Source organism: Natrix helvetica, assembly GCF_964273705.1.
Source record: "Natrix helvetica genome assembly, chromosome: 1".
NCBI lineage: Eukaryota > Metazoa > Chordata > Lepidosauria > Squamata > Natricidae > Natrix > Natrix helvetica.
This window is the reverse complement of record NC_138548.1, coordinates 89,071,033-89,093,091: the sequence shown is the minus strand read 5'-3', so window position 1 is coordinate 89,093,091 and position 22,059 is coordinate 89,071,033. Positions and strand designations below refer to the sequence as shown.

Sequence of the window (22,059 nt, the reverse complement as noted above, 5' to 3'; positions counted from 1 at the left end):
GGTTAGCCAATCACTGCATTAGAGTATCTCAGTTTGGCAAAAGTTTTCCCTGCAATATGTTTCTGCCAGGTTTTCTCTTACCCTGTCTTTGTTTTGCTTTTTTTTTTGTTTTTTTGTTTTTTTTGGGTGAGTGTGCCTTCGAATCAGTTTTTGATTTTTGGTAACTGCCTGGACTGTAGTCCCTGCAGTTTTCTTCGTAAGTTTTGTCAGAATTGGCTTGCCCGTTACCTTATTCTTCCGAGGGTTGAGAGAGAATGACTAGCCCAAGGTCAATCATCCAGTTTCACATCCTGGTTTTAGCAAAAGGAGAAAATGTTCATGCAGTAGGCAAGCAAAATTTGGGCTGGTTGTGGGAGCTGGGTGTGAGGCGTGTCAAGTTTCTGGGTGAGAATACAAAGACTGCATTTACGAGTAACATATTTTTTTAAAAAACTTGTAGGAAGAAAGAAAACTTGACTGGTGAAAATGTCAGGGAGATTTGTTTGGAGAGATGGGAGCAGATAAGCAGAGGGAGGCAAGAGAAGAGGAGTTGGCGAAGCAAGAGAATTAGCGTATTTGTGCACAGACAGTTTACTAGAGGCTGAGGAGAAAGTGTAATTTGAGTAGACAGTCAGTAATCCAATACCACCCAATAGCTTAAAACATACCAAGGGATGACTCAGAAAACTTGGTCAGGAACATGCAGAGGTTAAAATGAAGGAGAAGTCAAGAAGAATTTGCTAATCACAAAGCCAGATGCCATATTTGCTTCTAGCAATGGAAGGCAATTCCTGCACAGATATAATATTCTCCCCACTGAACGTGCACAGCTGATGCTTTCCCTGCTCAGCAGTTGCAATGATAAGGCATAATGAGCTGAAGAAACTTCTTGGATGAGAAGTGAAACATCTTCAAAGAAGAAAAAAAACAGAAAGTCCAATTGCCTCTTGAAAAAGCACCTTTGGAGCATTATAACGAGCAATCTTTCCACTTTCTCACAAGGCACTTACTTTATAGGATTCCCAGGCCAGCAAAGTTTGCCCATCTTCTTGGCTCCTATATTAGCAAAAGAAGGATTAGTGTTGGTTGAGGAGGGACCTGAACGGGTATTCGTATTGAATTCAGTGATGTTGAATTGGTAGGTGCAGCATTCAGTGGATCTCATCTGCCTGAATCTTGGGTCCTGGCTCTGAGACCCAGACACCCAGATTGCTTTGTGCATAAGGTGGGACTAGAGTTTACAGTCGCCCAGTGCCTGTAAACCACTATACCAACTGGCCTGTTCTCCCTATCTTGGCATGCATATGTCATGGATCTTCTGATCTTCTTAAGCCTAGCAGCCTCCAGATGTACTAGGTTGCAGACCCCCAACTCAATCATCATGAATAGGCTGCTTGTGATTTGTAAATTTCCCAAAATGTGAAATTCTGTTCCACAGCACTTCGCTCTTTACTCCAAACCGCTTACATCCTACAGATGACTTACTCTCTGGAAAAAAATACTGTAGGAGTAAGACACCTCTAACACCCCTCGGGGTGTGTGTTCTGTTACGATGCAGCCTGTTGTGCCTTAAAATGACTCTACTGTACTGCCGCGAAATGGCTTCTACTGTACAGCACAGTGGAGTTGCCGTGGTAATGGCTTCATAGTACTCCACAGGGGGGCTCCCTCTGGTAAGGGGGAAAATCCAACATTAGAAATTATGTTTGATCCAGACATTTTCTCCCTATGAATAAATACCAGGGCAATGCCAGGTTATTAGCTAGTAGGTAGATAAAAATGCCAAATCCAGTCTAAACATCTGGCTGGCTGTGCGACCAACTATAATAATAAGATATGTCAATTATTAGGAAGGACAATATTTAATTCATTTTTCACATTGCCCCATTATTTCTGTTTTCAGGAGCATTTGGATTATGAGATCATTCAGTCTCTCAATCCTGAATTCAGCAAAGCGGTTGTGAGAGTCAATGTGTTTCGAGAACATAGACAGACAATACAGGTATTTTACCAATGGAGAACTGGGCATTTGGGGTGTTTTCTTTAATGTTGCTCTTCTACTTTGGTAGAAGCCAGAATCCAGCACTTAAGCAGTTTCTAATAATGCACGAAGGGCTTCTGAACAAATCAGGATTGTAAACTACTTTATGAATAAGGGTTCAGAAGTCTGAATGAAAATGCTTCTATTAATTTGTTTTAAATCTGGTTTTCTACTACATGTGAACATGGGCTGCATACAATGGTGGGATTCAAATTTTTTTACTACCGGTTCTATGGGCGTGACTTTGTGGATGTGGCTTTGTGGATGTAGCAGGGGAAGGATACTGCAAAATCCCCATTCCCTCCCCGCTCCACGAACCTGCTTTCCAGCTCTGTTCTCCTGTTCAGGGCAACAAAAGAAGATCAGTTGTGAGGCAGCGGGGGCGGGGCCAGCCTATTTGCCGGTTCTCCAAACTACTCAAAATTTCTGCTACCGGTTCTCCAGAACCTGTCAGAACCGGCTGAATACCACCTTTGGCTGCATAGTATTGTTAGCTATTCCATGTGATTTTCAGGTATAGCTCATTTATTACTTTAGATCAGTGCTGTCAAACTCGTGGCCTGCAGGACGGATGTATCACGCGCTGGCCATGGCTGGTTAGCAAAGGGGGGAGGGAGAAGTTCCGATACGTCACGTGACGTGGCCATGACAACACGAGTTTGACACCCCTGCTTTGGATAAAGGGAACTAAGCAAAATGAGAAATTTAAAGGGCTCTAAAAGAGCTGATTTTATTTTTGTTTCTGAGACACCCTCAGAAAGGCAGTTTAGGATTTCCACCCTTTCCATCTCCCTTTCCCCCCCAGTATATCCATCCTGCTGATGCTGTGAAACTGGGGCAGGCTGAACTTGTGGTAATTGATGAAGCTGCTGCCATTCCCCTTCCTTTGGTGAAGAACCTGTTGGGCCCTTATCTGGTTTTCATGGCCTCTACAATCAATGGGTAAGCTGTACTGGCTAAAGTGATGTCCAAAGGCTGTTGATCCACTATTCCTGAAAATTATGAAGAATACACTTTTTGTGGTTGGGTGTTTTTTTTTGTTTTTTGTTTTTTTTTTTTGAATCTCAGATGAAAATACTCTGCTTCATCTGTTAAGTTAGTGAGCTCCTTCCTCTAAATATTTTGTACTGGAATTATTACCGTGATATAAAACACCTGTCTCTGATGGCAGTCAGTTGTGGCTGAGTCAGGCACATGCAGTTGCCATTGGATAATAGAATCAACAAATAAGCATTCATGAATGTCTGTCCCATTAGTAATAAGGACTTGTTTTATCTATTTGGCAGGGTTATTTTCACATTATTCCTTACTATTGTTCGAACACACACACACACACACACACACACACACACACACCACTTATATAACTTATTTTAGTGTTAAGAAAAAAATACTAAATGTTTGAGTTAAAAGAAAGGCTTAGAAGTGCTATTTCAACACGCTGATTTATTTCAGAATTGGGAATGTTAAAACAGGAGTGAAATGTTACTAGATGTTTGACAGGAGTAGAAGAGAAAAAAAAAAACAAAAGCAAAGAATTGACCAGTTGGCATTGTAGCCAAGGAACTTTTTAGACGTTCTTAACTGATTTAATTTATTATTGTATTTAAGTTATGAACGATACATTTTATTTTTTACTATGTTGTAAGATAAACTGGCATTTGACTGAAAGGTTGCGTGCATTCCAATGTTTTAAAATAATTTCCGTCCTTTCTCAGTCTTAAAAACAGAAAAATAACAAACCTGGCATTTTGTCCCTATGACTTCAACATTTCTAGAGATATTACATCTTTAGGACAGGATTTGGATTAATCTGCTTATATCGTAAGTTAAACAGCTGCTGTGCTTGTTCTTTTGTCTGTTCCCATCTGACTGTTCTGTCTCTTGTTTTGAGTAGATATGAGGGCACCGGCCGTTCCTTGTCTTTGAAACTGATCCAGCAGTTACGACAGGAGAGTGCACAGGCCCAAGCCAGCGTAACTGCAGAGAACAAAATAACCACTACAGCTAAACTGTCCTCAGGTATTTCTCTGAAACTAGAAACCTGCAGTACATAAGATCATGGCTGTGTTGCTTAACTGAGCTGTATATTTTTTTTAAAAAAAGAATATACAGGATAAAGTAATTGAGGAGAATCACAGAAAACTCACTTTTCCATGAGCTGTCTTTGATCTTAGATAACCTTCAAGGCGATTGAACAGATGCTGAGCGGTGGGTCTTCTTTCTTTGATGGGTTTGTTTGATCTCTGTTAGATGATAGGTCTCTTGTTTCTTCAAATCCATCAGATATTGAGGTTTGGCTTCCACACATTACTAACGTAATGTAGATGAGTTAGACATTTGGCTTGTCAGATTGTGCATGTCCAGGCGTTGCGGTTTGTGACCCATAGGGTTTATGGTTATCATGTTGTATCAAACCAATCAATTGTGAATCAGTTAAATTACCTCTTTAAAAACAATGGCTTAACTCAATATACGTGCCCACTATTGTTGAGTGAATTTTGCCCTATTTCACAATCTTTCTTGCCAGAGTTGTTAAGTGATTCACTGCAGATGTTAAGCTAGCAATATGATTGTTAAGTGAAATCTGACTTTCCCATTGACTTGGACGCAAAAGGCAGATGATATGACCCTGGGACGTCATATATATGAGTCAGTTGTCAAGCATCCAAATTTCATTCACATGACCATGGGGATATTGTAACTGTCGTAAGTGTGGAAAAGGTTCATAGGTCGATTTTTTCAGTGACATTGTAACGTTGAATGGTCAACTCAATGAACTATTGTAAGTCGAGAACTACCTGCACCAGTTACAGCTCTTGTTTTTTGACCACCTTGACAAAAGAGATTTTTAGATCCTTTTGTATGTGACTTTTTGTATATCATCTCTCCCCAGCCCGTACACTGCATGAAGTTTCGCTTCAGGAGTCCATTAGATATGCTCCAGGAGATCCAGTTGAAAAGTGGCTGAATGATTTGCTATGCTTGGATTGTCTCAACATCACGAGAATTATATCTGGTTGTCCATTGCCTGAAACCTGTGATTTGTATCCTTGTGCTAATTTTCAGACTAAGTGCAGCTATTGTAGTCATATCTATATTCCCATCACATTGTTCTCTTTTAGGGAAAACATTCTATGAAGGATAGAAAGGGAACAAGAAGTAGTAAGCAACAGAAATGAATAACATGAAGTAAGAAAAAGGAAAGAAACAGTAGCTATAACTAATTTAGGCCAATACCATTCACTGTAACCCTACCTTTTTGTTCTTGGTTCCACATATGTAAATTCATTAGTTACCTTTTGTTGTTTAAATTTCTCACTTCTTTTTAAAAATGTGGTGTGTGTTTTTTTTTGTGCTGATCCCTCACGTTTCTATTCAGCTCACATTTGTTCAACACTTATTCATTCTTGACTCTGCCTTTTGTTTTATCACATACACTACTTAGATGTCCCATTGCCATTGCAGTCAACTCTTAGGTTTCCCCAGAGATAATCAACCCTCATTTCCATGCAACAAAGTAAATGCATTCTTATCTCATTTATTTTTTGGTAACAAACCTCTTAGTACCTCCTACCTTTTTACCAACATTTGCAGATCTTAAAAATTTACACAGACTTAGAAATACAATTGATAACTATAGCTATTTACTTCCTCTGCTTTTCACTGCCTATGAAGTGTGTTGGACATTAGTAAATGTATTTGGATAATGGCAGTCTGTCAGCATCGAAGAAAATGTTGGCTTCCTTCTAGCTTTCAAAGACAAATCAGGAATTTGTCCCTTAACTCATGGATGACACTCAGATACTATGTGAACAGAGACACTCTGTTCTGTTATCACAGAGCGTCAGAAACTTTTCTTCAGAGATTAATGGCCCTGTATGTGGCTTCTCACTACAAGGTTGGTGATCATGTATTATTTTCAGCTTGGACTTAGCAGAAAAATGGTGGGGTCACTCTGTTCTCTGCTCCTGCCTAAGATTGGACTGAAACCAGTCCAATCTTTAGTCCTGGGATGGTGAACCTGTGGCACGCAGAGTCCTCTCTGTGGGCACACAAGCCGTTGCCCCAGCTCAGTTCCATCGCGCATGCGTGCACGTACCTCCTGCCAGCCAGATGCTTTTCTGGTCTCTGCCACACATCCGTGGGGGTAGGGCGCATGCAGGAGACCCGTGCCCTGCATGGGGCTGGGAGGGGTTTCATGTTTGCATGTGCAGGGATCACAGGCGCATATGCGGGGGTGAAGGGGGCACCAGGGGTCACATGCACATGCATAGTGGAGCGGGTGCGGTGTATGCGTGTCATGCATGCATTACATTTCAGCACGCGACAACCAAAAAGGTTAGCCATCATTGCCTTAGCCAGTCCTTGCACTTATAACCATTACAGTGTCCCAAAAGCCAAATGATCAGAATTTGAGCGTTTGGCAACCAACATGTATTTATGATGGCTGCAGCATGCTGTGGTCATGTGATTGCCATTTGCGACCTTCCCAGGGAGCTTCTGAGAAGCAGAGTAAATGGGACAAGCTAGATTTGTTTAACAAGTGGTCGCTTCATTTAGCAACGGAGATTCCAATCCCAATTGTGGTCATACATTAAGGACAACCTGTATATGATTCTAGGAAATAAAGTTTGCTAAAATTTAAAAAAAAAGGATGCCTAATAAAGATAATGTTAAATCTGGAGGCCACATTGGGTCATACAGAAACATAAAGCATTCTGACCCAGGATACTTTTTGTCAGCTTTCGGCGTATGGGAATGTATTGGGAATAATAGAGTGTTTCAAAGTCATGGGGCTTTGAATAAAGAAAGTATCATTACTAGAAATAACTGCTAGCCTGAATTAACGAAGCATGCTTGAACGACTGAGATCTAATTCTCTAACATGGTTGCAACCTTCCAGAATTCTCCTAATGACCTCCAGATGCTTTCGGATGCTCCAGCCCATCATCTCTTTTGCCTTTTGCCGCCAGTCCCACCGACTCAAAATTCCTTGCCAGAAGTCCTTGCTGTGGTCCAGGTAAGAAGGATATTTTCAAGTAACCCAGGTAATGAATTTGATCAGACAAGAAGAAGCAGAACTGGAGAAATCAATAAGTAAGGACTCTGCATCTTTCCCTAGGGAATTTGTATCTTTTCTTCATTGGTTCCGGGGAAGACATTTGTCATGTTATCCATCATGTGAGCAAAGAATTGGGAGTCTCTATTTACAGTATTTGGGAGTTACTAAAACCAAAGCATACAGTATGTCTTACTGATTTCTCAGTTAAGGTAGACTTTCATTAATACTTTGGGGATTGTAAAACGTGTCAGAATCAAAACACTATTACCAGCAACTTCTACCACATTTACATTATTGTTTTGGGGGAACAGAATAGATCAGGAGATTGGATTAACCCAGTCTTTCTAGTTACTATTAGAAAATAATAGTACTTTCTGTACTATTTTAAGTAATCGACACCTTCTGGTAATTCTGTTACTCTTTTAAGTAATCTATACCTGATACACAATTTTGGTTTTAAAAAAAGCTACATAATGTACTCCTGGAAAACTGAAACTTACCTTCCCTTTATTCCTGCAGGTATGTTTGGAAGGTGAGATATCACGACAATCTATTATGAACAGCCTGTCCAGAGGGAAAAAAGCCTCAGGAGATCTCATTCCATGGAACATCTCAGAGCAGGTAATAGATTTTGTACTTAAATCTACATTGATTTTTTTAAACGTATTGAATATCAAATAGCTTGTCTTGGTTCCTCCTAATGTGTATATTGTAAGCAGAAGTGCTAAGTTTATAATTAAGGCAGTTGAGCTAAGAACCCGATACATTGAACAAATTGGGGTTTCCTATAAGGGTGATGCATTTTATCAGATTACTGTCACTTACCGTATTTTTTGGACTATAAGATGCTCCCAACTAACTTTAGAGGAGGAAAACAAGAAAAAAATATCTGCCTCTGCCTCCCAGCATCCATCCGGTATTCATCTGGCTAGTGTCCTTGCAACAAACAGCCTGGTCAGCCTCAGTACGTTATCACAGCCCCAACACATGGCTCGTCAGGGCTCCGCTCCGTTGCGCCCACCACCAGTCAACTGAGCTGAGCGGCAGGGGAACACTGGAGCCTTCACTGCCGAGCAGCTGATTGGTGATTGGATTTTCCTCCCAGAATAACACCGATCAGCTGTTCTAGGTGGCGGGGATCACCTTCGCCACAGTCCGTTTGCATTAACTTCTGCCTGTTTGCCACTGCCCATTCACCTTCACTGCCACCTGTTTGCTGCCCGTTCACCACCAATCACCGGCAAGTAGGCTGCAGCAAATCGGCTGCAGCAGCATTCCCTGCCACCTAAAACAGCTGATGGCCACCGCACCAACCCCCCTCTCCCCCCAGCGCAATATTCGCCCTATAAGACGCACAGACAGGGCAGAGTGTGTTTTATAGTCCAAAAATACAGTATATATATATCTTATAACTATATTTTTCAAAATCTATTTTGTCTTGGAATCAGATCATATATTTTCTTTTTCTTTTCTTTTATTGATATGGTTGTAAGACTAATCAATTAAAAAAAACTATTACTATTGAATACTTTCCCATTAAAAATCATTTATTTATTCCTCCTGTTTTTATTGATAGTTCCAAGATCCTGATTTTGGCAGCCTTTCGGGTGGAAGAATTGTACGCATTGCAGTCCATCCTGATTACCAAGCGGTAAATTTATTTCAAATTTCACCAAAATACATCTCAGTGATAATTGATGAAACATCATTCTGTGCAATAACGTAAACTGGGAACATTTGCGTGTCAGAGCCTTTTAAACACCTTCCTCTAATGTGCTTTCTTCTAATTCTTTCTTGATTTTGGTAGATGGGTTATGGTAGCCGAGCTTTGCGTTTGCTCCAGATGTATTATGAAGGCAAATTTCCTTGTTTGGAAGAAAAGGTTATTCAGAAGCCAAAAGAAATCGCTACTGTGAGCAGTGAGGTATGAAGTTTTCTTTATGACTGGTGGCATCAAGTTGGCACAAAACTTCATTGGAGTTCTTGAATAAATAAGCAAATTTCAAGCTATAATTTACTGATAAAAGAGAATATTTGTAGCACAGGGTGGAAGTGTGGGGTCCTTGGGGGCTCTCTGAGCTTGGCTGTTGCTCGAAGAGCACCAACGACCCCAACAAGCTATTATTTTCTTCCTCTTTTGTTAAGATGCTCTCCATTGTTTCAGGCTGTCAGCTTACTAGAAGAAGCTGTGATGCCTCGGAAGGATTTGCCACCTCTGCTTCTCAAGCTGAGTGAGAGGCAAGCTGAGAATCTGGAGTACCTTGGTGTCTCTTACGGCTTGACACCGAGGCTTCTCAAGTAAGCATTTTGCTGTAAATGTGCATTACAGTGGGAAAGGTTTGTTTTTGTTATTGTGTACCAGTATAATTTTGCCAGATCTCAATATTGGATTCAACTAAGGCAGGGGTGTCCAAACTTGGGAACTTTAAGACTTGTGGACTTCAACTCTCAGAATTCCCCAGCCAGCCATGCTGGCTGGGGAATTCTGGGAGTTGAAGTCCACAAGTCTTAAAGTTCCCAAGTTTGGACACCCCTGAACTAAGGGGACTATTCTTTGGGACACTTGCTACTTACAGATTCTATGGAATGTGTGCATTTTCTGTTCTGTTCTGCAGTTTCTGTTGCAAACAGGGTATTACATCGATTTTCTGTTGCAGAAATTCTATTTGTTAAATTTTTCCAATCAAAACAATCATTTTTGTTTCAGCTGACAAACTATTTAAAGTTTTTCTCATCCATTTTAGTGACATTGTCCTAACGAGCAGCTTTCCCATATGGCATTTCTGCTTGAGAGAAGAGAAATAAAGAGAATAAAATATTTATGCTCCTGAATGTCTTTCTTGAGAAAGACGGTATTAGGGAGTATCAGTTGAAAATGCTCAGTTTTTAAAGCAGGATAGACATGTCCCACAGTTCGCTTATGAATGAACTTCATAAGATTGAATGAACTTTCTCTTGTTCATGGATTAATTTTTATTGTTTTTTTTTCTACTAGATTTTGGAAACGGGGTGGATTCGTACCAGTCTATTTGAGACAAACTCCAGTAAGTTTTGTTTCATAGTCCAAGACTATAACAGGACTTCTATGATTATTTCTTGAATATCAGGGAGGAGGGAAAATTATGTTGGCAAATAATTTGTTTTTTCTTCGTCAGAAAATGGCAGAGTGACTTTTCTTTACTAGAAGGGTGGAATAAAAGCTAATGAGAGGAACAAACATGGATATAATCATACGCTTGAGTGGTAGGATTACTGCGTGTGTAGATCCATCAGGTTCAAGATTTTCCAAAGCTCCCCTGTTTATTTCACAGTTCAGAATCTCAGAATACAGTTATCATTAAGCATTATTTATGCTTATTTGTAGTAAAATCTCACATTTGTACCAATTCAAAGTCTTATATAGCTATCAGAAGCATGCTCTCAAGGTTTTATAAACCAAATTACAAGGTTTTTTTTTTTTTTTGCCTTGAAATATCATCCAACGGTATTTTAAGAATAGAAATATAGAGGATTTATTAATTATTTGATACAAGTGTTCTTTATTTTGCTATTTATCATTCTTTAGCCCCATAAATCTTAGCCAAAGAACTCTAAATTCTTTTTAACCATCCATTTACTGACTGGTAAGATGTAGCCAAGAGGAAGTACATTATTCTTCTGTTTTTGGGGGCAAATCTGCTATTTTAGAAATGGCGATTCATTTAATTAATTAGGGCTTTAAGTGGTGGTGGGGATATAAGGCAGAGGCTGGTACTTATCTGCCAGGGACACTATGTGGAGTTGGATGGAATGATTTCTAAGGTTCCTTCCAAACCTTATATTCCATTATAGATTTTAGTTCATTTAATCAAAATGTTTGGTTAACTTGGGCCAATGATTCTCTCATCGCTGCTAACTATATTTCTGTTGATAGAAGAATAATTTAATTTAAACAAATAGTTGCTGTTTGTTGAAAACATACTGTGCTAATAGCCCCAGTGGCTTTGTGTCTAGAATGATCTGACCGGGGAACACTCATGCATTATGCTGAAGATGCTGAACGAAGACGAAGAGAACACAGGGGACGTCTGGCTCACTGCTTTCTGGAAAGGTGAGTTAATTAAGATACTTGGTGATTAATTTAATCAGCCCTTACATGCTTGGGAAACCTTGAAAGAAATGGCACCATCTCCATGGTACTACTTTGGAAGTCCTGATGCACTGATGATGTTACCTAGTTTGGGAAATGAAACATCTGCAAGGAAAAAGGCAAGCTCAGAGAGCACCAAGGATCTCTCATCCATGTTTCTCAACACTGCAGGCTGTGGAATTCTGGGAGTTGACATTCACACATCATAGAATTGTCTTAAGATTGAGAAATATTGTGTTACATGACAGCCCCTTGTTTTTTCTCGTTGCTCTACAGATTTCAGGAGGAGATTCTTGTCTCTCTTGTCTTACCAGTTCAGCACTTTCTCCCCGTCATTAGCTTTGAATATATTACAAAACAGGAATGTCAAGCAACAGTCACAATCCGGTAAGTATATGCAAGCTCCTGACAGGGCAATTCATAAAACAACTTAAACAAAATCCTTGAAAAACTCTTGGAACCTTCACAGATGGACATTGAATGGAGAGTTTTCATAGATCTTCATTCAGTTTCTAATAGGCTAAACATTTAAGCTCCACTCTTTTTTTCAATTGTGATCCGCTCTTCCTTTTCTTTGTTCTTCAATTTTAAATGTACTCTTCTATCCTTCTCTTTTAAAAGGGATGAAACTTGGCAATACACTTTAGTAATACTGATTTTGACTATTTGATTGCATACAAATATTTTTCAAAATAATGTATTCTCCTTAGGCATAACACACTAGTATTTGTATGTCATTAGAGTAACTCTTTGAAATCTGTTTCAAGTTACAAGTAACTATTAGTGGCTTTCTACTCCTTAGAAAACCACTAATGGGCATGATACGTTATCTTGTGTTCTCCCTCCCTAATCTGACACACAACTCAATAAGAAAAAAAATGTATATACATTAGCCTTGTCCAGGTTAATGTTCTTTAGATGTGTTTCACTTTATCTCCCATAATTTCTAGATGGCATAATAATCTTCTGTGCTCAGCGAATAGGTGCAAATGCCTCAATTCTACCCAAAGGAGGCTGGTTGGAGATTATGAGAGCCAGGGATTAAGGCATGTAGAGAGATGCAGATTGATTAAAATTAGTGTAGACAGTGAGCTACTGATGATAAACGACTTTAGATCCTATTTTTGCTTAACAGTTTACTTTTTCTTCTATTTATCACCAATTTTTTCAGCTCTCAGCCGTACAGAACTAGAAGCGGTCTTCATTCCTTATGACCTGAAGAGACTAGAGATGTACTCAAGAAACATGGTGGACTATCACTTGATCATGGACATGATCCCAACTATTTCTAGGATGTACTTTCTCAACAAGTTCGGAGATATGCCTCTTTCTGCTACTCAGGCTGTGCGTACTACTTAACTAACTACTGTTGAATTAATTGAATTCACTTCATTTGATGACCTGCCATTGGGTCTTCAATTGATGCTTCAATTTTTTCACTAGCATCTTTTTGCCCATGACATAAATGTTTCTAAAATGTGTGTTTCGGTAAGCCCCAAATCTTTATTACACATGCCACTTGATATTCTCTGGAATCCAGTGGTGGATGTTTGATGGTTTCATAATCAGAAACATCTTAAGATGAAGTCTGATTAGCTTTGGAATTATAGGTACAACCAGACATCATTTGGAATCATGAACACTTCCAGATTTTATTTAGGCCTGGTCTCTAAACCAAGTAGTTAAATCTCTGAGAAACCTCTGAGCTATTGACAGTATTCACTATTGACAGTATTCACTTGGACAGTAAATTATTGTGAGTAGTGATTCCTCTAGGCAGAGAGTTGGGGAAATGACTAGTAGTTGCTGGAGCCATAAAAGCAAACGCTAGACACACCAAAGGAGTAGGGAGTTTGATTAAATTTATTCACGCCTTACTTTCAGATCTTTGGGGATCCTGGCTGAAAACAAAAACAACCTCTTTTGAAATGGTCACTCAAACTATTAACTCAGGAAATGAGATGTCAAGCAGTAGCAGTTAATATCCTTTTACTCTTTCTCTTCCCAAAGGACAAGATTGGTTTGCCAACCTCAGCTGAGGAAGTATAGGCAGTGCTTCTCCTTCACAATAACTAACTCCCTTTCATTCCACCTGTCCTGAATGGATCAGTTCTTTTCTAAAAAGTGAGCTGGTTCAAGGCCAGGCCTTGATGAAAGGGGGGGGGGAGTTTTACAATATTGAATAGAGGAGCGGTTTCTTTTGCCCTTAGCTTCCTCTCTGTCACCAGAATGCATCCACCTTCAAACCGCCATTTCCACTTCTTCCCTCATCAGTGCAGCCTTTAAGATCAACAGGCAGGAAAATACTCAATCCCATGAAAAAGCAGGTGTTATCCCTTCACCACATTGCCCCCTTCTCAGGCCTTGGAGAGCTCTCTTTGCTGGGGCTTTGTCTGTACAATGAGATGGGGGACGTCATCCCTCTCTATATATATTTGTAGTGGCATGGAATAGTGAAATCTCTATAGCTGTGATGAAAACGGTAGAAACACGTAAGATACAGAATATAGATACTGTGGTTTTGTTAGCTATCATTAAGTATTGGAACTGCTTTAGTTTAGATCCAGATTATCACAGTGCGTGGTTTGTCTGGTGTTTGAAGTAGAAGGATGAGTAGATGAATTCCAGGGCTCAAACAGAGCGAGGAGAAAACGAAGAACTGACTTGGCTAGATATGAATAGGAAATAGCAAATGTGGAACACTAGGAAAAAGGGCTTGTGGGGAAGACAGAGATGTGGAGAAAACTGTACCTGCTGTGTATGCAACACATGTGTTTATGGGCCTTTGCAGTTGGCCTTCTGAGTTATGATAGGGGAAAACCTATCTAAAAGTTTTGCTGATTCAGAAATTGGCTAGATGAGATATTAATGTAATACCCTACTTGCCTAAGATGAAACTTGTCATTCCACTGCATCAAAGCAAAGGAAACCTTTTTTCTTTTGTCAGGCTCTTCTTCTTGGAATTGGTCTCCAGCACAAATCCGTGGACCAGTTGGAGAAAGAGATAGGGCTGCCTAGTGGCCAGTTAATGGGCCTCTTCAACAGGACCATCCGTAAAGTTGTTCAGGTAAATGCCCATTGGGGGCAGCATTTAACAGGATGAATCATTTGCTGAAGCACAACACTCTAGGCTTCTGTTACAGATTCTTTATAGGGAAATGCCTTCAGTGTGTTTTGTAGTATGTGATAATGCTTTTTATATCAGTAGTGATTGTTAGAAAGTCAATGCAGGGAAATTAGGAAATAAACAGGAATGATGTTTTGGGGATACATAGAAATATTTCGGGCAAAAAGGTGATCCGTCCCACCATTCTTTGTTCCCTAGTTGTTCAACAGTGTCCAGGAGAAGGCTGTAGAAGAGCAAATGGCAGTAATGAAAGAAGTTATAATGGAGCCAACCCTGAAGTCTTTAAATGAAGATTTGGTAATTATCTTTATATAAGCTTTTCAGTTGTTGGTGTTCAATATTTACAGTTCCATCTCCTTGTGATTTTTTTTGGCTATGTCTAATAGAATCACAATATATAAATGCATATTTCATTCATTCACTCATTCGTTTGCCAACAAATACTGGAAGTTGAGCAAACAAAACTGGTACTTTCAAATATGACTTTTGAGCATTCAGAAGTGCCCAGCATGTCCCTTCTGAAGACAGATGTTCTGTTTTCAATAACTTGGATAATTTCTGCAATAGTTACACATGTTCAGCTGACCAAGTGTGTAAATGCATGATATTACCATGTGTTTAAAAGCTCATTTTCTTGGGAATTTTACTTCGCACTTAGAATGAATAGGTGTACCATCTCATGTGAGATGCATTAAGAAGCACCAGGCTCTTTAGAATTAACATAGATCATTGATTAGCTTTTGTCCTTGGTTTGAGAGTTGTACTGCATTCATTTTAAATAACCATGTACAGTGCCTGTTGTTTATAACGTGGATTTTCTAATGCAGGAAGAAGCAGCCAAAGAATTTCAGGAAAAACATAAGAATGAGATTGGAAAGCTAAAAGATCTGGATCTTTCACAGTAATTTTTTTAATTCTTTTTCCTTCCCCTGTCCCTGTAACAAATAAACAAATTATCTCCAGGAAAATTAAATCATTTAAGCTATTTGGCCAAAGCATTGGTGTTAGAATTCCCTCCAACCCCCCACCCCCCAATAAATGGTTCTGTAGTGAAACAAGGAATCCCTCCATATTTTTTTCTCTCTCAGAAAAGAGAAAGACAAAATCTACCTTTATATGGGCTTCCAAAACACCAGACTTCTCCTGAGGTCTCAGGAAGGTTAAAATTCAGTTTGGTTTGCTTTGAAATGCATTTGCTCGGCTTCAATGAGCCAGAGCATCTCTCTGAAGTGTTTGGGGGATTTGGCCAAATCAGATGCATACTATTGCTTTATAACACAAAAAGAAGGTCCCTTGGGTACTAATTGTAAGGGACAATGAGCACTCCCTGGATTTATGCATTCTTTTCTTTTCCTTTTGATGCCTGACCTTCTGCTCCCCCTTCCTTTAATAGTGATTATGTGTTGAGTATGACTGCCTTTCCCTAATTTGGGGGACTGGTGTAGGATGGATGGGCCGGTTTCATTTTTACAGACATAAATATTTCAACCAAAGCTGAATAAATCACCCTCTTTTAAAGCGCAGGTGCGGTTTTTGCACTTAGGAATCTCATTTTTTCCCAGCTGAGTCAATCAGATTGTGCTTTTGAGGGCCAGATACGATGCTTGTACAGAATTCTGATTTGGCAGAATTCTAGTATGGCAGAGGTTACTGTTTTCTGACCAGGTTGTCCTGATGTTTAGAGTGGTTTTCTTTTCACTTAGATACATTATCCGAGGAGACGATGAAGAATGGAATGAAGTGCTGAGTAAAGCAGGACAGGATGCATCTCTGGTCAGCCTGAAGAGGTTAGTGTTGGGGCACTCACATCTCAGAGGCCTATTATAGCAATAGCACTTAGACTTATGTACCGCTTCACAGTGCTTTACAGCCCTCTAAGCAGTTTACAGAGTCAGCATATTGCCCCCAACAATCTGGGTCCTCATTTTACCAATCTCGAAGGATGGAAGGCTGAGTCAACCTTGAGCTGGTGAGAATTGAACTGCTGGCAGCCAGCCATCAGCAGAAGTAGCCTGCAGTACTGCATTCTAGCCAGTGCACCATCACGGTTCTTATCTACTACAAATAGTCCTTGACTTATGGCTATTCGTTTAAGAACTATGTGAGATTATGATGGTTGAAAAACATGATTTATGCCTGGATCTTGTGCTTACAACTATTGTTGGATCCCCACAATTACATAAATTCAGGCACTTGGCAACCAGCGTGTATTTATGCCAGTTGCTGCATCCTGGGGTCATAGGATCACAATTTACAACCTTCCTGGAGGGCTTCCAACAAGTATATTCAATATGGGAAGCCGGATTCATTTACTGTCCGCAGCAAAAAAAGTTGTAAAACATGATTCACTTCATAACTGCATTGCTTAGCAACAGCAGTGTTGGTGCAGTTGTCATAAATCAAGGACTACCTGTAGTATTCTTTCCGACTATAGGAAAGTAAGAAATTAGCAAAACAGTCTTACTGTTGACCAGCTCTTAGCTGGTGGGAGGGATGCAGAAGTTACCTCACCAGCAGAGAGAAGCTCTTGGTTTTTTTTTTAGACTGGGAATCTTGGACATTTAAACTACCATCTTCACAGAGGTGGTATTCAGCAGGTTCTGACCAGGTCTGGAGAATCAGTAGCGGAGTAGTTCGGGGAACCGGTAAATACCACCTCTGACTGGCCCCACCCCCATCTATTCTCTGCCTCCCAAGTCCCAACTGATCAGGAGGGAATGGGGATTTTAAAGTATCCTTCCTCTGCCACGCCCACCAAGCCAGTAGTAAAGAGTTTTGAATCCCACCACTGCATCTTCACCTGTTTTTTAAAGTTAGCTTCAGCGATACTTTGGCCCCAGTGTATTTATCTTATAACCTGTGTATTATATTTTACCTCAGTGACAAGAAGAGAAAATCAGAAGTCACCATAGAACCAAGGCAGGAGAAGAAATTTAAGAAAAAAAATCCAAAGCTGAAGTTGAAGAAATGATTAAAAGGAGGGAAAGCCTCCATCCTATGGACTTGGACTTTCTGTTTTGTGAAATCCTGATGTTTGCCAAGCAAATGAGTTGAAACTATGAGGAAACTTTACTTTAGGAGTGGAAACGCCACAAGGATTTTTTTAAATTGTTGTTGCTTAATATAAAAGCAGCCTTCAAGCAACACCATTTGGAAGATATTTTTATTGCTACCAGCTCAGCATTTGTGTTCCATTAAAAGAGACTGCAGAGCAGCAAACGGGATGATTACCAGAAATTGTGACTTCAATATTGCCTTACAAAATCTGGTGGTTTCTCTCTTATTCCCTCTCCCTCTTGTTCTCTCTCTCTCTCATTCTTTCCCTCTTGTTCTCCTCTCTCTTGTTCTCTCTCTCTCTCCCTCCCTCTCCCTCTCCCCCCTCCTCTCTCTCTCACATTCTCTCTCTCTTTATATGGGTGCATGCGTGCCTATGAATATCTTCCCTTTGAGTTACTATTGGAGATTTGAAGAGAAGCTGGTATTCAATGTTAAAATCAGAGTGGAATTAAAAAGCATTCCATGTTATTTTACACTGCTGAAAGTACTTTAGATGCTTGTCGCTCATTATTGTTTATTGATGACAAAGTTACTGGTCTGAAAGGTTTTCCCTCCTGTTTTAATGCTTGGAATCAGTTCTTTTACACCATAAGCGGTTATGATATGGGCAGGTGAGTGGAGACTTGCCAGTTAAATTGACTTTGTGATTACATCAGGGCTCAGATCTTCCACCCATAAGAGAACAAGTAGGATTAGGTGATTGCCTGAGACTTGACTTTTCCCGCACTGTGTGTTGCAGAGAGAGCGTAAGTGTGCAAACCCAAGTGCTGCTTTAGAATGTTGTGCTATGTAAACCTCCAATATAGTCTTTTCATCATCTGGACTCTGGATGTTAGCTGGAAAGTATTTCAGTGCCATTTGATGGAGTTTCAAAAGTTCAAATTGACAACATTTAATAGTGTGTGATTTAAGTGGTGCACTCGATTTCCATGGCTCTGTTCCTTCTCCATGGATGTTGTTCTCCCCTTTTCTGCAGCCTCCTTTCCCAGCAGATATTACCATCGTATATTAAACCTACTTTATATGATTTTTCCTTACTGAGCTTATGGAGATTCATCTTATGGATCATGAGCTCTCTCGCTCTCTCTGTTTTTGTTGGCTAGCCTGATAGGAACATTGCCTTATTCCCTTACGCATTTAAAGCTTACTCTGCAACTTATTTTACCTGCTTTTGGGTGGCCTTGATCGTTTTGGGTTTGAGATCTGCCTTGCCAACATTGAACGATTTGTCAAAAGACTAGGGATGATGGCAGCCTTCAAGTGTTCCCATCCCAGCCTTGGAATTGGAGTTCCAACTATGCTGGAACTCCAGCACAAAGTGGGACTTGAAAGATCATATTGCAGCTCCTTGTGGAACTCAAAGCCCCACCCCCGCACCACTTTTTTGCGAAAAATGGGCCGTTTTTCACAAAAAGAGGCATTTTTGCCTTCCCCCAGCCCTCAGAGGCACCCTGCAGGCTTCAGCAGGGCTGGGGGAAGGCAAAACCACCCTCATTTTTGCAAAAAAACCAGCCCGTTTTCTGCCAAAAATGGCATTTTTGCCTTTCCCCAGCCCTGTTGAAGTCTGCAGAGAGCTCCTAGGGGCCGGGGAAGATGACAACTTTTTTTTTTCTTACTTACCTCTTCGAAATCTTGGTGTGTCTTATACACCGGTGCGTCTTATAATCCGAAAAATATGGTAAGTAATTGTAGGGTTTGTAGGAGTGCCAACAGAGGGGGTTAAGGTGTTGCACTTTTCAACCATTCTGCATAGAGCCAGCTATGCCTTCTTCCAGATGCTCTCTTCTGTCCTCTGACCAAGTTTCTATTTTCTTGCCTCCTTTTTTTTTTTTTTTTTTTTGGTACTAAATATCATCCAAAACTCACGGGCTGTTTGGAAGGTTTTACTCAAACAACTTAAAAATAAAGTTGTCTTTGGGCAAAGTCCAGGGTTTTATGGAACATGCTGATCCCTCGTTCTTGTTTCTTGTTGGTTTGTTTTGGCTCCGTCTTGTCAGGCTTCACCTGGTGAGTTTGTTGTTGAAGGGGATGAAGGCAGCTTTGAATGCGGCTCAGATTCCTACCGGTTGGAAAGATTCCATCCAGGGAGCAAGTAGGGCAGAGAAGGAGAGAGAGATGCCTGGGTGGAATTTTCAGAGCAGCTGCCAGTCACCGCAGATACAGATAGAGAGGCCTTAGTGATCTAATTCAGCCTGTTTTATAAGGGGCGTCATTCATTCACGTCTGTCGGATCGAATCTGTGTGGTGGTGGTACAGCAGCGGGAGGTAAAGGAGCTTGTGCTGGGAGCGAGTGACTCAGGCTGCCTTAATGCAATTTGAGTCCAAGGTAGCAAGAGTTTTAAATTGCTTCCAAATGCATCCATTAGTTTGTAGAGAGCATAAGGACAGACGTCCACAGATGTTCTTGTTTTAGCGACTGCGTAACTGACTGCCTGTTCAGATCATTAGGACGTCTCTCTCTCTCTGGGTTACATCCTGCGTATAAAGGGTAGGTTGGAAACGTCCACTGTTAAGATTGATTTAATGGGAGGGAAATGTAAAAGAATGAAACACTTGCAGTCCTAAGAACAGCTAGTATAAAATAGTTATTACTGGTTCATAATCATTATTGGTTAGAAGCAGTATGCAGGCGAAGAAAGCTTACGGCCACAATCGACCCCCCATATTTATGTCGCTAAATGAGAGTTCAGTGACGTTTGCTGCATTTTATGACCTTTCTTGCCGCAGTTGTTAAGCCAATCACTGCAGTTGTCAATCACTTAACAATTGTTAAGTGAATCTGGCTTCCCAATTGACTTTGCCTGTCAGAAGGTCCCACAAGAGAATCACGTGACACCAAGACATTGCATCGGTCAGAAATATGAGTCAGTTGCCAAGCATCTGAATTTTGATCTCATGGCCACGGAGATGCTGCAAAGATTGTAAGTCTAATAAATGGTCCCAAGTCACTTTTTTTCAGTGCCATTGTAACTTCGGTCACTAAACGAACGGTTGTTAAGTCAAGGACTACCTGTATTTGTAAGATTTCCAAGTAATTTCTGTTTGACTTTAGGGTTGTCTTTTGCTTCCACCACTGCCAACTCTGGGGATGCTTTAATTCTATATGTTGCATGACTGCTACAAAGAACAACAGAGGAAGATTAAATAGAGCTGGCAGTGACCTTGGAGGTCTTCTAGTCCAGCCCCCTGCTCAAGCAGGAGAACCTGTACCATTACAGACAAGTGACTGTCCCGTCTCTTCTTAAAAACCTCCAGTGATGGAACATCCACAATTTCTGAAGACTAACTGTTCCACTGGTTAATTGTCCTCACTGTTAGGAAGTGTTCACTGTTCTCCTTAATTCTATGCTGCCTCTCTGATTAGTTTCCAACGATTGTTTCTTGTCCTGCCCTTATAGAATAATTTGACCCCCCTCTTTTTTGTGGCAGCTCCTCAAATACTGGAATACTGCTATCATGTCACCCCTAATTCTTTGAGTGAATGAGTAAAATACTGAAGGTAATCAGTTGAAATGAGTTGGTAACTTGTAGTTTTCAGCTTAGATATGACCACCTAATCTGCTTATTTTTAATATTAGTAATCCATTTTTTTCTCTAGGAGCTTAAGATAACTGTCACAGGGAAATCCTGTAACTTAGATAGGCTAAGACACTGACTGGCCCAAAGTCACCCGGTGAGTATCTATGGCTGCAGGTGGATTTGAACTTCCCTAGTCTTCACATAGTAGTTATTCTGCCACATATTGACTCTTTTATTGCTGCCTAATGAGCTTTTTTTTCACATTTTGAGAAATAAGCCTAGGTTTGAAGCACACACTGTAACAACTACTTTGTGCAAGGAAAAATAGCTCGTTTCAAAGAACGGAAAGAAAAAAGGATTGTGTAGACTTTGTTTTCATTGAAAAACACTTTTCAGAATCCTGATAACAGCATAAATTGTCTATCGTCAAACTTAATTAGCTCTATATGCTTAATTGGCTCTATGTGCTTTGGCTCTGTATCCCTTTTGCCTTTTGAACAGATAGTGTACGAAACAAATTATTATTCAAGGAGACTGTCATCTTGACATCAAGAAGTCCTACAAAGATGCCTCAGAATTAATTGATCTCAGAATAGTGTTGGAAAACAGTGCATTAGAAATAAAAAAGGAACACTGAGGAACCCATCAATGAGGGGTTTGAGCACATAGTAGAGACAACCTTTTCAAAATTGACCATAATTGGTATGTGCCTCCAGCTAAATTGGGAAACCAGCTTGTATTCTTTCAAGTGCTAGAAAAATAGTCTGTAGTTAGACCCTCATTTATTCTTTGATTTTGTTCTATACTTTCTCTAGAAGAGAATAAAACATTAAGACTTTAGGACGAAACCTTTTCAGAACAAAATTCTGGCAAAGTTCAGAGACCCCTGTCATGCGAGCAGAGAAGCAGAAACAATATTGTATTTGTTTTAGCCAACAATTTTATCAGTGTTGACTAGAGGGTAATCTATTGTGACATGTTGTTACCAAATTATGGGTATCAATCTATAAGCAGTGGAGCAGTGGCTACTTAATGGGTCTCTTTTAGTAGTGTGAGTTCAATAATTGCATTCAACATCAGGTTGCAAATAGATGAGGGTCGAAGTTGTGACATCGCTGCCCATATGTCCTTTTGACATACAT

General features: G+C 40.2%; 1 protein-coding gene across 1 annotated transcript in view; it reads left to right on the top strand.

Annotated features, from left to right (window-relative positions):
• The window catches only part of NAT10 (N-acetyltransferase 10), a 34,767-nt gene extending 15,942 nt beyond the window's left edge, over nucleotides 1-18,825 (top strand). Inside the window, exons 11-29 of the mRNA XM_081945116.1 lie at nucleotides 1,883-1,981; nucleotides 2,826-2,962; nucleotides 3,918-4,042; nucleotides 4,917-5,067; nucleotides 5,825-5,921; nucleotides 6,927-7,043; nucleotides 7,605-7,706; nucleotides 8,662-8,736; nucleotides 8,893-9,009; nucleotides 9,250-9,383; nucleotides 10,081-10,129; nucleotides 11,079-11,175; nucleotides 11,491-11,601; nucleotides 12,386-12,558; nucleotides 14,162-14,281; nucleotides 14,540-14,638; nucleotides 15,169-15,242; nucleotides 16,045-16,128; nucleotides 17,222-18,825. Of these exons, the coding sequence (XP_081801242.1) occupies nucleotides 1,883-1,981; nucleotides 2,826-2,962; nucleotides 3,918-4,042; nucleotides 4,917-5,067; nucleotides 5,825-5,921; nucleotides 6,927-7,043; nucleotides 7,605-7,706; nucleotides 8,662-8,736; nucleotides 8,893-9,009; nucleotides 9,250-9,383; nucleotides 10,081-10,129; nucleotides 11,079-11,175; nucleotides 11,491-11,601; nucleotides 12,386-12,558; nucleotides 14,162-14,281; nucleotides 14,540-14,638; nucleotides 15,169-15,242; nucleotides 16,045-16,128; nucleotides 17,222-17,312 (2,052 nt within the window). The 3' untranslated portion in view covers nucleotides 17,313-18,825. The remainder of the gene's footprint in view (nucleotides 1-1,882; nucleotides 1,982-2,825; nucleotides 2,963-3,917; nucleotides 4,043-4,916; nucleotides 5,068-5,824; nucleotides 5,922-6,926; nucleotides 7,044-7,604; nucleotides 7,707-8,661; nucleotides 8,737-8,892; nucleotides 9,010-9,249; nucleotides 9,384-10,080; nucleotides 10,130-11,078; nucleotides 11,176-11,490; nucleotides 11,602-12,385; nucleotides 12,559-14,161; nucleotides 14,282-14,539; nucleotides 14,639-15,168; nucleotides 15,243-16,044; nucleotides 16,129-17,221) is intronic.
• Nucleotides 18,826-22,059: the final 3,234 nt, after the last annotated feature.